General features: G+C 34.7%; 2 protein-coding genes across 2 annotated transcripts; both read right to left on the reverse strand.

Annotated features, from left to right (window-relative positions):
- Nucleotides 1–215: 215 nt before the first annotated feature.
- LOC116107457 lies at nucleotides 216–1,695 on the reverse strand. The gene is made up of 5 exons (XM_031393725.1): nucleotides 1,532–1,695; nucleotides 1,352–1,445; nucleotides 1,075–1,200; nucleotides 649–807; nucleotides 216–553 (listed from the first exon to the last, which is right to left on the reverse strand). Exons 1-5 carry the CDS (start codon nucleotides 1,693–1,695, stop codon nucleotides 539–541), a joined length of 558 nt encoding a protein of 185 aa, XP_031249585.1. The 3' UTR covers nucleotides 216–538.
- A 592-nt stretch (nucleotides 1,696–2,287) lies between these two features.
- On the reverse strand, nucleotides 2,288–6,230 carry LOC116107532. Its single transcript, XM_031393805.1, has 6 exons — nucleotides 5,989–6,230; nucleotides 4,682–4,943; nucleotides 4,432–4,598; nucleotides 4,089–4,238; nucleotides 2,616–2,892; nucleotides 2,288–2,515 (listed from the first exon to the last, which is right to left on the reverse strand). Exons 1-6 carry the CDS (start codon nucleotides 6,031–6,033, stop codon nucleotides 2,436–2,438), a joined length of 981 nt encoding a protein of 326 aa, XP_031249665.1. The 5' UTR covers nucleotides 6,034–6,230; the 3' UTR covers nucleotides 2,288–2,435.
- Nucleotides 6,231–6,628: the final 398 nt, after the last annotated feature.

Genomic DNA, 6,628 nt, shown 5'->3' on the forward strand with positions numbered 1-6,628 from the left:
TCACACATTTCGTTTCCCCTGTTTCTAGTTTTCCCTTGAACAGTTAGTCGTAAAATGACCATAATTGCTCCATAAAAATCCAATTGCCACGTGGGTTCAATATAAATTACAGAATATCATTATTATTTGAGAACGGAGACAAGGTGAGGTTAACCCGTAAGAGTTATAATAGTTTAGTAACTATGATTTATCAAGAATGCCCACTGAATTCAATAGCATAATGATTGCTAATACCGGCCAAAGTGAGGTTAACCACCCAGCCATTTATCTATCTACTGGGCATAATGTAAATTAAATTAAACAAGAGATCTCTTCTTTTTCATCAAGAAGGCATCAGTTTGTACGGAAAACTCATTACAGTTCCTCAACATTGAATGATAAAACTAGCCATTGGGAGCAAAATTTATAACTATATTCAAACAGCCAACAATGTCATTAGCAAGAACTACACAGAAGCAAGATTTTGAAAAACCTATGACAAGAACAGAACTCAATTAACTTTATCATTTTTATTTCAACTGCCATTCAATTTCATTAACTAGAATTGGACCAACTGCAAAAACAAAATGTTCAGATTTCAATTAAAAGGATTACATATCACCAAAAATAAATAAATGAAAAACATGAAATTTGAATTGTATCACTCACATTATTAAAAAGGGGATCCAGCAATGGCTTGGCATTAGGAGTAGCAATGACCTTAAGATTTGGAGACATTTTAGAAAGCGGCTCTAACGTCTTTAAATGGCAGTGATCATCAAGGCTTTGTGTAATCAATAAACAATCAACTTCTGGAAGATCACTAAGCTGCACTAAAGTTGCATGCCAATTAGAATAAGCTCATTAAATTTCACTACATTAGGGAAGACTCTTAACAAGTACAAAAACTGACTGCATATGGTCCATAAAATCATATAGATGCAATTTTTCATTGCATCAATGATTGAAAGAGCAAAAGCTTCTTTTTATGAGACTCTTCCTTAACATTAACCCAGAAATTTATAAAACCAAACTATAATTTTTAGGATATACAAGAGGTGATGATGAGTAGTTATAGTGCAATTACAAAAGTACCTGGAAATTCTTCAAAAATTTCTTGGCAGCATCATAAAGCCAAGGAATTCCAAAATCCAAGTTGCCCACCAAGATTGGATCAACCAAAATTTTCAAACCACCAACATCCCACAACCAACTATTTCCCTAAACCAAGAATTCAACAGAAATATCTTAACCAAAACCTCCACATCAACCAAATTCAAAAAATTATCCAATTCTAACAGTTATATCTCCACGGAAACTCCAAACTTATCAATTTTAAAGAAAACCCACTTCAAGAAAACGAAAGACCCACCTCTAAGTACGTGAGTTTAAACACATCAGTACCAGAATTAATTGAACCGACTGCACTCTCTTCGGAAGTCACAGCAGAAACAACCTTACTTAACCTGTGAAAACAGCATGAACTTCACAACTACATAGTCTTACATATGCACAACAATTCGTACATGTATTATGTATATAAGAAATGAACCTGGGGCTGGGAGTTGAGAGCTTGAGCGCAACGTTATTGATGCGGTTCGGATTGTGAGAAACTGAAGTTAAACGGGTGGTTGACAATGGAGACGAAAGTGTAGTTCTCGTTCTGCATGGTTTGATGGAAATGGGAAATGTGTTGCAGTGAATAGCCATGAACATGGTATTACTTTTCACACTTGAGTTCAGTGTCTTGTATTTTTCTGTTAATTTTTATTTTTCTCTTTAAACAACATGAATTTGCTCAATCGGCTTCAACTCTGCCACTTGGCATACGCTGACCCACTAACCACTATCTTAATTTGCACATAAAACTTCGTTTTGATTCTGCATTTGAATTTTCTGGAGTTTTGTGTGGTTATATATAAAGGGAAGTATTAATAGAGGGAAATATGCAATGGTAAAAGTAAACGAGTGGGATTTTCATTCGGTTATATGTGATCAATATGAAAAGAATTTATTAGAAACAAGTGAGAAAAGAGAAATTAATTTGATTATGTTGTACTGTCAATGTAACCTTTTTCATGGCTAATTTCCCAAAAAATTAAAGTTGTTGATCACCACTTTACTAGTAATGAAATATCTTGCCAGACTGATAATAACTTCTAAAAGCTTAAATATAAACCAGACTTTAATTGAATAAAGGGAACTCATCATCCGCAACTCCAAGTTTCTTGTGGATGCTCTGGAGTGTAGCTTTGATGACAAAATAAGAAAGCCATAGGAGCATTAGCACTCAATGTTTCCACTCAATGTTTCCATTAAGTAGTGAGCAGGGAGAGCCTACCAGTATAATCAATCATAAAAAATTATCACAAAATCTTGGGTCATTCAACTCGACCGAACAACAAATCGAGCTGTCTTCTTCTCATCGGCCAATCCCAGAAATGTACAAGAATGTTTTAAAGTTGGTAACCCTCAAACATTACATCACTCCTTCTGCACAATAACCTTGGCTTCAAGGTTTCAAACAGGACAGGCTCTGTACAGAATGCATTTCTCAGTATTTATTTATATCTTGAAAACAAGTTCTCTTTCCCATCTTTTGGGATAATAAGGAATAGCATTCACGATTCTGTTACCTTGGAGTGATGGCAACTCATCACCACTGGCAATCTTATCACACCAGACAAATTCATTCTCATGTTCAAGCTTCATAAGGAGATCAGCAGCAGCATCGATTTCCTTTTTAAAGGCAGATTTCTGTGGTTCTTCCCCCGGCATTTTTTTTTTCGAATTCTGCAATGCATCACGAATAACTCCAATAGCAACCCCAACTTGGGAAGTAACCTTTAGACTTTCTGCAAGGTATTTCTGACTCCTTAATTCATGTAAAGCTTTGCAAGATGATACAAATTCCTGCACAATGAAGATAAGCTACACCTAATTAATACAGATCACAAGAATAAGAGAGACATTTTTGTCTTCCCACTCACTCTTTCAAACCAAACAACATAGAATGGCATTGCACCAGACTATTGCAGATGCAAGGGCATGGAGAGAATCATTGTTCCCACAGCAAAGAGTCAGTAGATCATCAATAACAAAGCAAAAAGTAGGGAAACATCATGTGCTGCCTGGAGAGCAGTAAGAGCGTCCGGAAAGTATACGAAGGTTGAGTTAACAGAGTTATTCTGGTATGAAATCATATTATTTAGGTCTTTCACTCATTTGGATGCATGAAATTTACATGGGAACAGCTACGGACGTTCATTATTAAGGAGCAAAAAAATATTTTTCCTAAAAAATAAGACTGAATATTACACAAAACAAGATAAAACATTTTAAACACAATTCAAATACAAAAATAACTCCAATTATCATTGTATCATTTTCCTTGACTCACCTGATAGATTCACACTCAATAAAACCAAGTCTTGGTTCAAAAAGATGATTTAAATTACCATAAAGTACACCAATAAATTCATATCTTGATAAATTTACCAATAGTTAGTAGGTCAAACATATTGGTAATATAGCACATACCATAATTGCTTAAACACATTGATCCTTACCCTACAGATACGAATGTACATGTATATGTATGTGAATGTCTGTGTGTAATACATACAAGAAAACACCATCTAGATACATCCGCTACTTTGTCAAATGAAAATTTTCGTGTATTTAGACTTATCCATTTCAGTATCATTAATTTCACTTAAAATCTTTCGTTGAATTGTTTTTCTTTCCAGCCCCACGATTCTACCCCAGGAAGCATACCTGGGGCCTGGGGCTGGGGGGTACCATCGCTTCAACTCATATAGTCCCCTTCTTGCTCCGTATGATTTCTCTATAAGGGTCACCTCCATATTTTCAGTTAGGTGCATTGCTTCTACTAGTTCTATATCATTTATCATGTCAGGAAGCCAACTCTTTTCTGATGAACTGATAAGTAAAGCCATCAATTAAACAAAGAGGAATGAATAAAATTTCTTAACAAAATGCACATTAACTTAACTTTTTTCTCTTTCCTTTTTTTTTTTTTTTTTTTTTTCACTTAATCCCCGATCAGATAGAGGCTAGAAAAAATATAATGCAATAAACATACATACCATGAAGCGAGATGAAATATCTTTGCACTCTCCATTTGATGAATATAGAATATCAGTGGCTTCACCAAGCATCTCTGCAACACCATAGTGCAGCTTCCCCAAAAGAGCAACAGTAGTTCCTTTTTCTTCAGCCTTCCTAATAGTTACTGCCTATTACGTTTTCAGAACATATCAATTAGCAAACAAAATAAAATTTCTTCAGAACTTCTATTAATTAGTAAAAATTATCAAAAAAGGATCAACCACTAGATATTACTATCTCAAATGATTAAAGGAATTTGAATGCCATGATTCCATAACAAATACACAACAGCAAGAATACATGTGACGGTCCAAGACCAACCTGGGCTTCAGCCAGACAAATTAATTTCATTACATCAGACATATATGAAGTAGCTTCAGGTGGCCTTTCAGCTGGCAAAGCTGTCTGCAAAGACGGGAAAACCTCTTGAGACAGATGTTGAAAAACTCCTGCAGCTTCTCTGAAGAGAGCAGCAGATTGCACCAAATCTACAATGACATGAAAAGAGTCATTAATGCCTTAATCAATAAACTCAGGAAATAATAACATGCTTATGAGTAATAATGCCAACCTGCCGGGATGACCTCTAGAGCTCTCTCTCGAAGTATTGCACCATAGAGGAAAAGAACCATACCAAGCTCAAACCGTAAATTATCAATTTGATAAAACTTGGGACCCAAAAGATTAAAAAAAGATGATGAGCTAAGGGCACTACACCATCTTATTTTGAGTTCTGAAGTCCACTGAACTAACTGCTGGTTGCTGCTAACCAAATCAACATGAAAAATCAAGTTTTCCAGCAATGGTAGATACTGTTCCAGTTTGTGGAGGTCCTGACATAATTTTTGAATAAGTAAAACACAATCAGAACAACATGCTAAAGGCTGCATAAGACCATTTGGGGTATGTTCACCTCATGCAAAATTACAAATGATCACATAAATCATCAAACAACATGGATTCATTGAAAAAATCATCGAAAAGACAACAAAAGGGAAAAAGTACATAGACGAAGTGACGGAAAAGAATATTAATTCTCTTATAGGCCATGAGAGCCAAAAAGGCTTGTTTCCGATATATGGAAAATTAGATTACCACTTAATCACCTTAATCCATACTGTCAAATGGGATAATTGCCAGTATCACTTCCAAACAAACAAACCACTTAATATGGTTCATTCATTAAATTCAAGGTAAGTGCTCGCAAATTTGAAGAGTGATGTACAGTTTTTAATATATATGCCAGTCAAAGAAAAATGGAATTGTTTCATCTAATTATGGAGAGAAAAGTTCCCATGATAGTATGACAGAAAACAGAACATTTGCCTGTCTATATCAGATTACCTGTTGAAATGGACAAGTTAATCCTCCAGATATTTCTCTTGCAATGGCCTCTGTAATATAGCTGCTCTGATTTATGGAATCCTCGATTACTTTACGCTTACAACTTAGTTCCTTCAAATGCTCTAATGTGGCAGAATCACGCGCAGCGAATATGTCCTCGAAAATAATCTGTTCACGTCACTAATATATCATACAGGCCCTAAATAGCCATTCAATCAACCCATCTTCCACAAAGGGAGCATACAATGTTATAACAAATTCAAAATCCATCTTCCATACATGAAATATTACCTCTAATACCAAATTTATTTTATCTTCTATACATGGATATATTCTATCTAATGCCAAAAACCATCAAGACTGATCGTTAAACAAGTTAATAACCAAAACAAATACAACCCAATAAACTTAACATGATGAAAAAAGAAACAACCATACCACATGAAAATCAATAATAAATAACAATAGATCCAATTCAATTATAAGAAATCCACATAAACAACACAAAGGCAAAGAACGAAAAGAGATAATTACTTTCTTGGTTTTAAGCTTAGCTGGTTCTCGAAAATGCAGCATCATCTTTTCAAACTCCAGACAAGTCAAATACTTAATTCAGAATCTTAAAATCAATCGAACCACCATAACGTATAACAAAAACCACAAGAGAAAACAAAACGCTACTGATTCTGAGTGTGATTCCACAAAATCCAGTTTACGTAAATCCAACTTTGAGATGATGGATTTTAAGGGACTTCTGGTCGTTTTCAAGGCTTCTTCTGTTGGGTTTCTATTTCTTCTCTGGCAAGTTTATAAGAAGAGGCTGAGGATGGTCAGTGGGCCCTTGTGGGCTCCCGCGTTTCTTGTGACTCATCTTCTTTATTCGGGTTTGGGCTTCACCCGCTCATATACCCATTGAGTAATTGGCAAATTGCAATTAATAATATGAATTGACATTCAAATATTCATTAACTTTTTGTTACTTTGCGGCTAATATTAAGAGTTCTTCTGTATATAGTCAAAAAAAATTTTATTGAAATTTTATTTTTGTTTACTTACAACAATTCAAATAATTGTTATGACTTATTGAGGTAATTAATTGTTATTTACTTTTAAAACGAGTTTAGAACTATTTCACCCTAGAGATGGCAAAAAGGTAAATTTGGATTGGATTGGA

The sequence above is a fragment of the Pistacia vera genome, unplaced genomic scaffold (assembly GCF_008641045.1).
Source record: "Pistacia vera cultivar Batoury unplaced genomic scaffold, PisVer_v2 Contig539, whole genome shotgun sequence".
Classification (NCBI taxonomy): Eukaryota; Viridiplantae; Streptophyta; class Magnoliopsida; order Sapindales; family Anacardiaceae; genus Pistacia; species Pistacia vera.